The sequence below is a fragment of the Desmodus rotundus genome, chromosome 7 (assembly GCF_022682495.2).
Source record: "Desmodus rotundus isolate HL8 chromosome 7, HLdesRot8A.1, whole genome shotgun sequence".
NCBI classification, from domain to species: Eukaryota; Metazoa; Chordata; class Mammalia; order Chiroptera; family Phyllostomidae; genus Desmodus; species Desmodus rotundus.
The window spans coordinates 56,359,391-56,374,189 of NC_071393.1; the positions used below are offsets into that span (position 1 = coordinate 56,359,391).

Consider the following 14,799-nt stretch of genomic DNA (forward strand, 5'->3'; position numbering starts at 1 on the left):
CTTCATTAACTTTCATTAGTAACTTCATTCAACAGTAAATAACCGATGCTTGTGATTTGTGACAGACATGTTAGCTACCTATCCAATAACCATTTTTCCCTTTTTCCTTGCTAAAAGAATCCAGATTTTGTTTTGGGGAGGCAATATGCTCATCTAAATATTAACTTTCGCAGCCTCCATTGAAGCTAATTCTACCCAGGTGAGGCATAAATGGAAGCCTCCTGGGAGTTTCTGGGAAAGCTTAGCTTTCCTGATCAAAACGAACAGTCAGGGTTGGCATAACAATTTCCCCCTTCCTCTTGCCTTGAGCAAAGATATGATGCCTACAGCTGCAGCTACCACCTTGCATCCATGAAATAACAAGCAAGACAATGAAAAGCAACAAACTAAAGGTGACAGATCAGAAAGAAAGGAGGAGCCTGAGTCTCTGATTACCTCATAAAGCTGTACTAGGTTGAACTTCCTACTTTCAGGCTTCCTATTATCTTAGAAATATAAAACCCTATTTTTAAAGGTATATAGTTAGGTTTTCTGTCTTTTGTTTTTAAAGCCAGACTAAGTCTTAATCAATATAATGCATCTTCAGCCAAAAATTGTTAATCTAGTCAGTCTAGTCAGTCAGTTATTGTCAGTCTAGTATTTAAAATTCAAAGACAGTCTCAAAAACCAAAGTAGGAAATTGAGTAAGGGAATTTCTGATTTTTTCACAGTGGACATCTAAGATTTTTTTTTTTTTTGGAAAAAAATCGGTTTGCACATTTCAGAGCCAGGAAAATAAGAACTCACATTACCTGGCACATTCTGTCAATATTTTCTTCAGTTGGCATTACAAAATACACAGCAGGAACATCTGGAATAGGATCTCGATCAGAGTGCAAAAGCCTAGAAGACACAAGGACATTAAACTATTTAAAAGTCACTTAACTAAAAAGATAGTTTAAAACAGTATTTCTCTGACTAGGACTTCACTAATTTAAGAACAGTAAGCAGCACTCTAAAAGCTGCAATTATTCATTTAACCCAGCTTTCCCCTTACATCACTGTTACTATTATGTATTAGTAAGACCCTAGTCTCTTCTTTTTTTAAAAATATATTTATTGATTATGCTATTACAGTTGTCCCATTTCCCGCCCCCCTCACTCCACTCCATCCTGCCCACCCCCTCCCTCCCACATCCCCCCCCTGTAGTTCATGTCCATGGGTCATACTTGTAAGTTCTTTGGCTTCTACATTTCCTACACTATTCTTACCCTCCCCCTGTCTATTTTCCACCTATCATCTATGCTACTTATTCTCTGTACCTTTCCCCCCCTCTCCCCCTCTCACTCCCCTATTGACAACCCTCCATGTGATCTCCATCTCTATGGTTCTGTTCCTGTTCTAGTTGTTTGCCTAGTTTGCTCTTGTTTTTGTTTTAGGTGTGGTTGTTAATAACTGTGAGTTTGCTGTCATTTTTACTGTTCATATTTTTTATCTTCTTTTTCTTAGGTAAGTCCCTTTAACATTTCATAGAATAAGGGCTTGGTGATGATGAACTTCTTTAACTTGACCTTATCTGAGAAGCACTTTATATGCCCTTTCATTCTAAATGAAAACTTTGCTGGATAGAGTAATCTTGGATGTAGGTCCTTGCCTTTCATGACTTGGAATACTTCTTGCCAGCCCCTTCTTGCCTGTAAGGTCTCTTTGGAGAAATCAGCTGACAGTCTTATGGGAAGACCTTTGTAGTTAACTGTGTCCTTTTCTCTTGCTGCTTCTAAGATTCTCTCCTTCTGTTTCATCTTGGCTAATGGAATTATGATGTGCCTTGGTGTGTTCCTCCTTGGGTCCAGCTTCTTTGGGGCTCTCTGAGCTTCCTGGACTTCCTGGAAGTCTATTTCCTTTGCCAGATGAGGGAAGTTCTCCTTCATTATTTGTTCAAATAAGTTTTCAATTTTTGTTCTTCCTCTTCTTCTTCTGGCACCCCTATAACTCAGATGTTGGAACGTTTCAAGATGTCCTGGAGGTTCCTAAGCCTCTCCTCATTTTTCCAAATTCTTGTTTCTTCATTCTTTTCTGGTTGGATGTTTCTTTCTTCCTTCTGGTCCACACCATTGATTTGAGTCCCAGTTTCCTTCACATCACTATTGGTTCCCTGTACATTTGCCTTTGTTTCTCTTAGCATAGGCTTCAGTTTTTCATCTGGTTTTCGAACAGATTCAACCAATTCTGTGAGCACCCTAATTATCAGTGTTTTGAACTGTGCATCTGATAGGCTGGCTATCTCTTTGTTGCTTAGTTGAATTATTTCTGGAGCTTTGAAGTGTTCTGTCATTGGGCCATTTTTTTTTTGTTTTTGTCTTGGCGCATCTGTTACATGAAGGGGCGGAGCCTTAGGTGTTCACCAGGGCGGGATAACGCTGGTTGCTGTGCTGTGAGGCTGTACGTGGGGGAGGGGCTGAGAGGGAGCAATGGCGCCCGCTCCCCTCTCCACCAGACTTCAGTCCTTCACTCCCCTACCCACAATCAAACTGGGCCCCTCTGGTGCTGGTTCCCGCGTGGGTGGGTTTTTGTACACTCTAGGCCCCTGTGGGTGTCTCTAACGACCTCTCCTGTGAGGGTGGGAGTCTCTCCTGCTGCCGCCCCAACCCCCACGGGCATTTTCAATCAGAGGTTTGAGGCTTTATTTCCCAGAGCTGGAGCCCTGGGTTGCGTGGTCTGCTACGCTTCCCGCCGTTTGTCTGGTTTATCTGTGCGCGCATGTGGGGCCGCAGGGTCTGCTAGTGCTCGGACTGCCTGCCCCGTTCGTCCCACACTCCGCCAGTCTCGGTCCCGCCACAGCCACGCGAGTCCTCTCCACCCTGGTGCCCGTCTCCGCCCCTCCTACCGGTCTGGATGAATGTTTATTTTTTATTTCCTTGGTGTCAGACTTCCTTGCTGTTCGATTTTCTGTCAGTTCTGGTTGTGCGAGGAGGCGCAGTGTGTCTACCTACGCTGCCATCTTGGTTCTCTCATCCCCTAGTGTCTTCTTAGACTTCGTTTCTTCTACTCCAATTGTCTTACTTTTAATACCTCGTATGGTCTTCTACCAATATTCTCCTTGAATAAGAACTAAAGCACATTCAAAATCAATTTTATTCCCATTTTTCATTACAAAAATGTTTGGAGGGAACTGAGTGGGAGGAAAGTAAAGTTGTCCAAGAGAGGAAAAACAAGGCTGAAAAACCCTTAAGAAGCAATGAAAACAATTAATCATAAATAAAATCAAGTATATTTTTAAAATAAAAGGTATAAGAATGCTTCCTTAAGACAATTTATGTTTTGTATTTATTGCTAGGTAACAGAATGCATAAAAGATCATCTAAGCATCTCAGGTATTTTTATCACTTGATAATTTTATTTTTTATAATCCAGGGAGTATATTCATTCAAATGTCCAATGTCAAATCACAAATTTCTTTATTCTTCATTGTATGATTTTATCATGCTTATATTTGGAAACATAGCTAACATTCTATTTCTATAATATTTATAGTCATCCTTCTATAAGCAGTATTCTTGGTACTATCTTCTATATACATCCTTTAACACTGAGGCACATGTTATTTATGAAACGTCAGAAGCAATATAATCAAATAAACTCAACAGTTAAGAAGACAACATAGATAGCCTCCTACGGTGATTAAGAGTCATTATTTCATAGTTACTTTAATTCTTCATATTAATGGTAAACTAATTTAGATATTCATCTTTTTAAAAAAAGTATATTTAAAGTAAAGGAATAAAAAATTTCCAGAGCTGGTAGAGACCTTAAGACAACCAGTTCTTTTCCTTCACCTAAGAGGGTAAAGGAATCTGTAGGAAAAGATACAAGAGCGAAAATTTCAATTTTGAATTTAGAAAACCTTAGACTGATGATTATTTTTTAACTTCAGAAGTAAAGGGTTGAATAAAAGATGAAAAAAAAATGTTCTATACAAGTACTGTAACTTATTATTATTTACTCTATAAATGCCCCTTAATATGTTTAGGGTGACCAAAGAAATCTTAAACAATGTATCTGAAAACAAATGCCATTATTAGAAATAGGTTAAAACTCACAAATGCAGAGTGATTCCCATGTCTCTCAGTTCCTTCACAGATAGCAGAGGAGAGATGATATCTTGGCCAAATCTGTCATAAATGAGCACCTATTAAAAAAAATTGTTTTTTTAAACATTATTAGTAAACAGTCAATAGGGAACCCATAAACAATGCTGAAATACATTTTGTTTTGATAAATCAAGTATATTGAGTTGTTCCTCAATTTAATATTTTCCACCAAAATGTCTATTCATGCAGTAATCCATCCTTAAAAGTATTATGTAGGCTAAAATACATTAATAATTACGTAAATTTCCTCTTACGGACTACTTTTTCTAGGTTGTAATATATACTAGAAGACTTCCAATCAAGACTGACGAGAAGAAAAATGCTGTGCTTGCCCCCTCCCACAACCACATCAGAATTTCAACTAAATTATAGAACCACCACCCTTGAGAAACACCTGAAGACTAGCTGTACAGAAGTCCTATGACTAAGGATATAAAGAAGCAGCCATGCTGAGACTGGTGGGAGGGGCAGAGAGCGGAACAGGCTGGTCCCGCACCCATGTGAGGCAGTTAAGCATGAGGATGGATATCTTGGCAGTGGAGATACTCCCAGAAAAACAAAGGATCCCAGCCCATGGCACCAGTTCTGGGAAGAAGAGACCCCAAAACATTGGGCTGTGAAATCCAGCAGGGACTGTGTCCAAGTGAAGGGAGGACAGGGTTGGGGGTCTGTTGCTGTAGATCTAGGTATTGCTGGCCTTAAAGGACCTGAAACAAACTTATTCACTCTGAAACTCACATACTCCGGGTTCCTGCCCAGAGTAGCTGCTTGAAAACCACTAGCGACATGGGGGGAAGAACTTAGTTATCTGGACTCAAGGTGAGAGCCGGAACCAAACTGCTGGCAGGTACCATTGTTCTTTTGTAGAGTTCTCCCCCCATCAGCCTGCAGGTGCAGGTGGGTGCTAAATCTGAGTCTCCATCAAACTGGACTCACCCTGGTGATTATCTGAAAACCTGCCCCACCCAACCCATGCACCAGCCAGAATTTCCTTTGGTGGCCGCACCTCAAAAGCTGCTGGCCTTGACCCACCATGTCTTGCACTTTACTAAAATCTCCAAGTCCACAAACCCTAAACAAGCAGGGGCTGACCTCAGCATTCCCCATACCTCTTGCTAAGCAGACCCCGCCACCAGTGGTAGTCAGCACTGTTTTGCAGCACAGCCTCTCCCAGGAACCTCCAAGTCCAGTAGTACAGGCTGCAAATGACCAACGATTACCTTGTAATTCCTACCAGGTGGTTCTGGCCAGGCACATGCATCAATCAGCTGACCTGGGCCTGCACTGGATTCCCTCCCAAGAAGCCCGAGAACCAACACACCCAGCAGCCAGCTTCAGACCATACAAGAGCACACCCAATTAGCTCCACAAACAACACACTCAAAGGCTGGACTTGGCAGGCACCACAGCCTCTTTACAGTGAATTCCACTCCATGGAGTGAACCCCCACACAACAGCTCTTCACTATGATCATAGCCAATTCTCACATCTAGTCAGCTGAAGGTCAGTCCCACCCACTGATGTACCAACAGTAATCAAGGCTCAACTACAACAGGAGGGTGCACACAACCCACACAAGAGACACCCCTGGTCATCCAGCTTAGGTGACCAGGGAGTTTTTGCACCAGAGCCCCACTCTGACACCTACTATAGGGCACCTCCTACAGAAGGCCACTCTGCCAAGACTGGGTGGGACCCATAGCAGATCTATCTAGTACCTAGAAACAAACATAGGGAGTCAGTCAAAATGAGGAGAAAAGAACCATGTCCCAAATGAAAGAACAGGACAAAACTCTATAAAAAGAACTAAACAAAGCGGAGCAATCTACCAGATACAGAGTTCAAAACACTGCCTGTAACAATATTCAATGAACTGAGGGAAAGAATAAATAAAATCAGTGGGAACTTACACAAAGGTATAGAAACCATAAAAAAGAACCAATCAGAAATGAAGAATACATTACAGGGAATCAACAACAGATTATGTGAGTCAGAGAACTGAATCAGCGATTTGGAACACAAGGTCACAAAACACACAATTGAAACAGCAAAAAGAGAAAAGAATTAAAAAAAAATTAGGTCAGTTTAAGGGACATCTGAGACAACTTCAAGCATAACAACATTTTGTACCCTTAAAAGTTAGAGAGCAAGGGATGGAAAATCTATTTGAAAAACTTTCCTATTCAGTCCTGGGTGATTTGATTCCGCAGACTGAGCACCAGCCTGTGAACTGAAAGGTCACCAGTGTGATTCCTGGTCAGGGTACATGCCTGGGTTGCAGCAGGCAACTGCCTGCGAGAGGCAGCCAATTGATGTTTAACACATTGATGTTTCTCTCCCTTTCTTTCTTCCTCCATTCCCTTTTCTCTAAAAATAAATAAAATCATAAAAAAGAAAAACCTTCCTAACCTGGTGAAGAAAATAGATATACAAGTCCAGGAAGTGCAGAGAGTCAAAAATAAGATGAACTCAAAGAGGCCGACACTAAGACACATCATAATTAAAACACCAAAGGTTAGAAGCAAACACAGAATCTTAAAAGTAGCAAGAGAAAAGCAATTATGTACAAGAGGGGTCCTAGGAGACTGTCAGCTGACTTCTCAACAGAAACTCTGCAAGCCAGGCTGGTACGAACTAATCAAAATGATGAAAAGCAAGGACCTATAACTTATGTTACTTTACCCAGCAAGGTCTCATTTAGAATCAAAGGAAACACAATGAGCTTTCCAGACAAGAAAAGCTAAAGGAGTTCATCACCACTAAACCAGTGTTATTAAGAAATGTTAAAGGGACTTCTTTAAGATAAAGAAAATATAAAAAAGTAGGACTAATAAAATGACAAAAATGACATACCTATCAATAGTTACTTTAAATGTAAATGGATTAAATGTTCCTACCAAAGGATAAATGATGGCTGAATGAAAAAGAAAACAAGACCTAAACATATGATGCCTAAAAGAGACTCACTTCACATCAAAAGACACACAGATTGAAAGTAAAGGGATGGAAAGGGAATATTTCACAAAAATGAAAATGAGAAAGAGCTGGGGTAGCAATACCTTTATCAAATAAAACAGACTTTAAAAAAAGGCCATAATAAGAGACAAATAAGGACATTTCATGTATAATCACTTAGATACAGAAGCAACCTAAGTGTCCATCAATGGATGACTGGATAAAGAAGGTGTGGTACATATACATACAAGTACAATAAAATATTACTTGGCCATAAAAAAGGAATGAAGCCTTACAGTTCGCAACAACAAAAATGACCTAGAGGACATTATGCTAACTGAGATAAATCAGACACAGAAAGATTTCACTTACAGGTGAAATCTAAAAAAAACCAAAGAAAACAATTAAAACGGAAACAAATTCCTGATAACAGAAAAAACCCCGATGTTACCAGATGGAAGGGGAGTCGGAGGGCTGGGTGAGAAAGGTGAAGGGATTAAGAAGTACGCAGTGGCAACTAGACGGTCATGGGGATGTAACGCGCAGCACGGGGAACAGTCAGTAATACTTTAATAAACACGTATGGTGCCAGGTGAGAGTACTAGATTTATTGGGGGGATCACTTCATAACCTACATAAATGTCTAAGTACTGAACTGTACACTTGAAACTAATGTAATATTAAACATCAACTGTAATGGAAAAAATACTAGACTATAAAATCTCCATCTTAAGCTATGATAAAGGACTTTTGAACAAATAGAAAACTCATGTACACCCCCTTACTCAATTCACATACGTTTTCTAAAAAGAGAAAAGTCACTCTCAAAACTAATGTGTAACAAGTTCTAAGCCTGTAAACAAAATTTAGTAATTTAAACATCTCACGTTAATAAGATACCCATTTAAAAAATTAAGTCCCCAAAGAGTGCTCACCTTATTTTGTCACATGTCAGATTCTAAAAGTATTACAACCGACACTTTGAGGAGTGATAAGAATTCTAACTCAAAATTAGTCTTAGAGTTAAGGTAAATAAAAGACATACCCACTAGTGTTTTTCCACAACTACCTCAGAAAGGCTTTATGGAGTATAAATTCCTAATGAGACAATGACACATGCTGTCATAAAAACACGGTTTTCTTGAATCCCGTATTTCCTTTAAAAAGCTGGAAATCTTCCTGCTGTAGTTATGAGGTTGGATGTTGCATCCGTCAAAAGCCATTTCTCTTTAAAATCTCAATGTATCTTGTGAATATAGAAGTGATGGTAGAAAAGAATTTGACACAATCTATGAGGGGTGAGCTCCAAAATAACCCTGGAATTTATTTGTAAAAAATTCTGTACTTATTCTCATATTTATTCTCACATGTTTAAACTTCAGTTACCTTCAAAGAATTCTCCATTTGATGCAACACACCTATCAAGACATTTTTTCCACTGCTCACAACAGTTTTTGGACTCGTGAATTTTGATGCTTTTTAGTGCTGCTGCCATTTTTTGTTTCACCTCTTCCACATCAGCAAAAGGTTTTCCATTGAAGACTTTTGTCATCCGGGAAACAAGAAAAAAGTCACTTGGGACAAGATCAGTTGAATAGGGAGGATGGGGCACTGGGGTCATGCTATTTTTGGTCAAAAACTGCTGAATACTCAGTACAGTGTAGGCAGCTGCACTGGCAAATCACCCATCATGAAATGGGCAAACAGTTGAAAGAGGCTTAAAAAAAAAAAATTCACTGAAGCCCAATGAAGCCTCTCACAACACCAGCTGGTACACTGATACAGATGGGTTCCTAAACCACTTACCTAGTGGGGGAAGCCTGTACTACAAGGGGCCTGCCCTCCAGAAGATAATTCTGGGTTTTTTTGGACACCCCACTTGTATACCTAGAAATTCTCAAGTATGTAATTCAAAAGCTCAATATAGGCTTTAGAATAAAGTTGTACAGTTTATGCAAGTTATAACATGAAGATGCCCATAAATAAGGAGGCAGAAAATGGGATATTAGGGGACATGCTGAAGCTTAAACTATGAATTCAATATATTGATAGATGGCTTTAACAACCTTCTGAGTAAACCCAAAGTACTTATAAAGACTCACGGAGAATTTTCAAAACTCCTAAAACTGTAACCAAGTTGACTTGTTCTTAATTCCTAGCGAGAGAGAAGTTTAAAATGATTAATAAACTATTAAGTCTGAATCTAATCAACTGTATTATCTTTCTGAAGAAAGAGCTCGAGTGAGCACGAAGTTTAGAATAAAGGGGCTCAAAGAATAAGAATTTTTAAAGATTCTCTAGCATTTCTCAGGGAGAAAGATTATGGTTTGCTTTCTGGTCCAAGTAACGGTTTTACTGATAGTTTTATATATCACAAATTAATAAAGTGGTATTTCGGTTTATAGACTATTCTCTCCAGTTAGTTAAAAGGGACCAGTCCCCCAAGTCTGACTAACCCTGAGTGAGCTTGCAGGATCCAAACTCTGGACTTGCAAAGATAAGGAACAAAACATCAGACACAGTGAAGGCCTATCAGACCTACGCCACCCTGAGATTAAAATTCCCTAGACGAAATGTCACTACCACAGCCTGTTTTACTCCATAAAATGCTTATCAAAAAATTCACATTAATTCCTGGTCTGGTATCCAGTTGGTTAGAGCATCATTTGGATACCCACAAGGTTTCAGGTTCACATACAAGAATCAACCACTGAATGCATAAATAAGTGGAACAAAAAAATCGATGTTTCTCTCACCCCCCTAAGGTCATTAAAAAAAATAGAAAAAGATCCATATTAAGAAGCCATGTTAAATAAAAATATTCACGCATTACAATTAAAATATGCTACTGTTCAGTATTAAAAAGAAATTCCCCCCAGTCATCACCAACAAGGGCTGAGAAAAAGGAAATAGACCCCCATTACAATGAACTCTCATACCTTCCATACTGGTTCTCCAGTGCTGTTTTTAACATGCGGCACATTGAAATTCAACATACGTTTCAAAGCCACTGAAAATGAAAATAGTCTCATTAAATATTACCACTGATTTTTATGATTTCACTCCCCCCCCATTTATTACTTACCATCTCAAAACAAAAGGCACAAATTATTCTAGTAAAGCTAATTAATCAAGCAGTGGCCTCAGTAGATAACTGGTGCTATTGTCCACTGTATTGCTGAAAGCATAGATTAAGATCACACTTTCTGAAAACAAAAATTACCTATATTTCTAACCAGTCGATATGCAAAATCTTCATATAGCAGGTCTATTTTTTAGTTATCCTAAGCTATGTTTTTAATCTTGTCAGATTCACTGAAAAGTTATATTGCTTATTATATGATCCATCAAAAAAGTGAGAATTTCACAAAGATGGCAGATAACTGAGAACTCCTGCTAAGAAAATACACACTTCGTAAAATCACAGCAGTTATGTTTTATGTTGTAGTATTTTGTGGTTTTTGTGGCTCATCTATTCATGTGTTACAACAGACACAGGTATACTTTCTAAGGAAAATAAAAATTTTGATATATTTACTTCTATGTGAAGATGAAATGGCAAATAGTCACAACAGGGTACTCATTAGGTGATTTAATTTTTAAAAGATTGGCAACACTAAAATCTACTTGGTTGACTTTTAAAAGCATTTTGATTAGGCTTTATTTACTAAGAAAGAATAATCTACAAACCCAACTCCTACCAGAGAATTATCTAATATTCAAATCACCTCAATATCAATGTATGGCATATTCATTAATTCACTGGAAAAACTTCCATTTAAGTGCTTGTTTCTCGAGGCAGGTAAAATAAGAAATTGCACTTCAGTGATATAGTATTTGTATAGTTGTATGTGTACATACATCATATTTTGGTAAAATATTAGTACCTAATGCCCAGCCAATAACACACACTGCCAATACTAATTTACACCTACTTCAGAAACTCTTGGGTGTTACGGTATTATATAAAAAATACATAAATTAAAGAACACTTGGTGCTAAAACAAAACAGGAAGCACAGAATGTGCTCTACAATGAACTCTCCCTCTGTCATCTTCTAGAAGAGCTCTTCCTCCCACCTCCAGGCAATACAGATACTTCCACCCTGGCATTTGCGGCCCAGGAGAGAAAAATCTTGTTTCTAGGAACAGCTGTTCACACACTTGACACAGGACAACTAGGAAAAACCACGGCCTGAGCTGCACGTCGATAGTGTTCTCCAGAGGTAGGCCTTAACTAAGTGAAAGAGGCCAGTAACAGCAGGTATTTGCCCTCTCATCCCCATTGAGGCGAATATCTCAACTCTGAGCCTTGGCTAACTTGTTAACAGGGATCTGACACAATGGATTTGTTAATAAAGGACAGGCTGGTATTCAAATAATATATAAGAATGTAATTTTACTTTCATCAGAGTAATGCCCAAAAGGCTTAAGCCACTTTTTAACTCAAGTGACAAACCAGTTTTCTTTATTGGCTAACATACTATCCATAGTCCTAGACTTAGTTAACATAGTTTCACCTTTACCTGAAATGTTTTCATTACTCATTCACTACATACTCATTTACTGCCCATTTAATAAATGCTTGGTGAGTGTTTACTATCTGTCTGACACAGCTTTAGCTGCTGACAGTAAAGAAAACAGACTGAATAAAAATTACCTATCCTCAAGTAGCTTTCATTCTAGTTGGGGGACAAAGACAACAAAAGTGGTAAGACGTGGCATTTGAGATCATGGTAAGTGCTGTGGAGAAAAACAAGGAGGGGAGGGGGGGAGAGGGAGATGTGGTGTAATTTTAAACAGTCAGGAAAGGCTTCCTGAGAAGATGACTTTGGAGTAAAGACCTGAAGGAAGCGAGGGAGTGAGCCACAGATAGCTCTGAAAGAATGTGCCAGATTGAGGAAACAAACATAAAGGCTCTGAAGTGGAACTCTGGTGTGTTCAAGGAACGTGAGTAACAGGGAGTGAAGCCAGAAAGTTCAGTGGGGATCTCTGTAAGATCACTTTGGTTTTGACCATGACTGAAATGGGAACCAGCTGGAGGGTTTTGAGCAAATGGGTACTGTGTGAAGATGTAAAAGCAAGGAGACCAAATAGGTGGTTACTGCAGAAATTCATGGGTGGCTTGGACCTGGGCGATAGCAATGACAATGGTCAGATTCGGGAAATACTTTCAGAGTGAAACTGACAAGATTTATTGACAGATACGATGTGAGATATGAAAGAGGTAAAGAAAACTTCAAGGTTGTTCACCAGACCAACTACAACTTATCTAAGAGGCTCAAGATATCACGAGAGGAAGCAGTTGATTTGCGGCTCTCCAATGCTGAGAAGTGGGGGAGCTGAGCAAGAACCGCAAAAGAAAGGCATGCGTGAAGGACCATGGTAACATAGGATTCTACCTGTTGAACTAAGGTAACAATAGAGAGGGGAGCAGTCCAGGACACATTCACAAACAAGATGACTTTGAGGTGACCTCTGAAGATGAATAAAGATTCTTCAGACATGTAAAGCAAGAATAAGGCATCTGCAAAATGGAGATAATACATACAAGTCACTTAAACTAGTGCCTGGCAGTCCTGAATGCTCAATATATATCAGCCATTGTTCACCCAAATAAATCGCAAACTCCTCTGTATCACAATGTTTGGTATTGGGAATATCTGAGAATTGATTGAGTTATTTCCCAAAACATTCTCAGTAGACATTAGGGAAATGTTTACTTCTGCTACTACAGCATATATAAGGGGGCTTAGCTTTCTCGGAAAATAAAATAGACCTCAACTAGAGAACTAAAGATGAGAAATGATTAATCTGGCTTAACCTATCTAGTAATGATGTTAAATCTTGCTATAATGAAGTTTATTTCAGCAGAAATAAAATTATACCACTGGGTTTTAAATTCTATAAAGGTTCTGTATATCAAAATGACTACCATACAATTTTCATTTTCAAGAAGCTCCTTTGTATTGGTAGAGTATTCCTTCAAAACTTATTTTCTTTATTTTAACATGTACTATGACCTAATTCACTGAGCTTCATTTAGCTGTCAGAACCATACCTCAAAGACAAGTGGGGCTTCTACTTGCTTACACATATAGAATGAATAGCAGGTATTCCCCAACTGTTAGTTGGACTTTCATACATTTAAGTTATGCTTGCCCTCATCTGGTATCTTATACTAAACTATCTATTGGAGAAAGCAGAACACAGCTCAGTATGCCCTGTGTCACTATTAGATGGAAGTCTGTCATTAATTTTTTTCTTTGAATTCCATAGTAAAGAATCAGACACTGCCAAAATCCCTGCTGTAGGTCACATGAATTGTAACCAACTGTTTTCCTCTTCAGGTTTATATGCATAAGAAAATAATTACAAGAGACAGAAGTGTCAACTATGCACATTCTTGGTAGTTTATTTTCTAAGGTAGAAAAAATGTTAAAGCTCAAAAAAAGAAATGTTTATTTTTTCCACTACATTTCACTATACGTGTAGTTTTAAAACACTAATTTGTCAAAGAGTTAAAAATGGGGAAGTTAGTATTATTATTTTTTGCCATTCTACAATCCCATTCCAGCAAGCTGGTGGAATCTTTACCACCAGGTATTTCTCTTTAGGTACCCCCACATGCTTGGTCCAAAGGTGAAATGGCAGAATGTAAGCTGCCCTGAAAAGAATACCTAAATTTTGTAAGTGTGGCGAAGTGCTGGAAAACGAAACTCAACATTAAAACTGGGAGAGATCTGAACCACGGGTAGAAACAAACCTGGAGACTTCCTAAGTGCTGAGAGAGAGGGGAAAAAAAATGCCACCCGCCAGAGCTTGTCCTGATGACCTTTTGAGGCCCAGCAGGAAAGCAACAAGAGCAGGACCACAGGAACCGGCCCACTCCTGAAGCCCCTTCTTCTGACCCACTAATAAGGGACCGAATTCTCGAGTCAATGGCATCTCTTCCCTAAAAACTCACAAGGGGAGGGGCTCTCGGTACTCCGGGAACTGCACTAAACTCCCGTGGAGGTCCATCTCCCAGCTGCACGCACTGAGACCGCGTCAGAGCGACAAGAAGAGGGAGAGGGTAACCCCACGGTAGGCACAAAACCGCAAGGAGACGGGAATAAGTAAGTCCGTACCTGTTTGTCTCTCTCGAATACTAGCTGCCGCCATGTTGGCTCCCACCATCCACTGCCTGGTGGGAGAGCAGAGGCCGAGGATGACGTGGCCACCACTACCGACCCGGAAGCAATACCCGGAGGGGCGGGGCCACAGGAAGTTATTGAGCCGTAGACCCTGCCTCCCGCAGGGCGATCCTCTCTCGTCGACAGCTCTCCAAAGAACTTGGGAACCTCGTGCGGCTTATAACGCCTGAGCCCTCCGTAGTGTTTTTAAGCTGTGAAATAATAGGAATTTTTATTCTATCTAATTGAGCCACCGCTTCTCAAATGGTAGCTGCTTTAAGTTGAGCTTTTAGGATAGCAGCGTGGTGTAGTGCTAAGAACATAAATACCGAACCGTTTGGTTATTTACAGATCACTAACTGGTGGGAATACTTAAAGGTTTAAGGACCATAGCACTAACGTTAAGTGATGCTCCTGGAACAAAGTAGGCACTCAAATGCTAGCTTCCTCTTGTGTGTCCTCTTTGACCCCCTTTACTGAGCCCCCTTTCTCAGTGTCACCTATCAGGCAAAACGGTCTGTCTTTACAGTGTTGTTTTG

The 14,799-nt window shown here is 39.6% G+C and overlaps 1 protein-coding gene across 3 annotated transcripts in view; it reads right to left on the reverse strand.

The window, feature by feature from the left end:
- The window catches only part of SCFD1 (sec1 family domain containing 1), a 108,057-nt gene extending 93,721 nt beyond the window's left edge, over positions 1-14,336 (reverse strand). For 2 of the 3 annotated variants that reach the window (XM_024551354.3, XM_045188309.2), the window contains exons 1-4: positions 14,216-14,336; positions 10,026-10,096; positions 4,081-4,169; positions 792-882 (exon numbers count right to left, since the gene is read on the reverse strand). In XM_024551354.3, coding sequence (XP_024407122.1) covers positions 792-882; positions 4,081-4,169; positions 10,026-10,096; positions 14,216-14,264 — 300 coding nt within the window. In that variant the 5' untranslated portion in view covers positions 14,265-14,336. The remainder of the gene's footprint in view (positions 1-791; positions 883-4,080; positions 4,170-10,025; positions 10,097-14,215) is intronic. The other variant, XM_045188310.3, reaches the window with a different exon arrangement.
- Positions 14,337-14,799: the final 463 nt, after the last annotated feature.